This window comes from Phaethon lepturus, unplaced genomic scaffold (genome assembly GCF_000687285.1).
Source record: "Phaethon lepturus isolate BGI_N335 unplaced genomic scaffold, ASM68728v1 scaffold46254, whole genome shotgun sequence".
NCBI classification, from domain to species: Eukaryota; Metazoa; Chordata; class Aves; order Phaethontiformes; family Phaethontidae; genus Phaethon; species Phaethon lepturus.
In genome coordinates this window covers 1-216 of record NW_010534866.1, presented here as the reverse complement: position 1 = coordinate 216, position 216 = coordinate 1, and the positions used below count along the sequence as shown (strand labels likewise).

The 216-nt window shown below is 61.1% G+C and overlaps 1 protein-coding gene across 1 annotated transcript in view; it reads right to left on the bottom strand.

Moving 5' to 3' along the window:
* Positions 1 to 210, bottom strand: part of KRTCAP2 (keratinocyte associated protein 2) — a gene marked incomplete at its 5' end in the record, with an annotated part of 945 nt that extends 735 nt beyond the window's left edge. The window contains 2 exons of the mRNA XM_010285633.1: positions 18 to 81; positions 154 to 210. Coding sequence (XP_010283935.1) covers positions 18 to 81; positions 154 to 210 — 121 coding nt within the window. The remainder of the gene's footprint in view (positions 1 to 17; positions 82 to 153) is intronic.
* Between the last annotated feature and the right edge of the window lie 6 nt (positions 211 to 216).

Genomic DNA, 216 nt, shown 5'->3' with positions numbered 1-216 from the left:
CCCTCTGCCACACTTACTCTCGGGGAATATCTTGGCCTGGAAGCCCTTGCCGAAGACGAGGTTCTCCAGGTTGTTGAAGGCCTGGCCAGAGCATTAAGGGAGAAAACAGGGTGCCACACCCCCAGCCCCACTCCCCGCAGCCCCAAAGGATACGGTGAGGGAGCAGACGAAGAGCGCAGAGCCTAGAAGCCCGCCCTGGATGGTCAGCCACTCGGT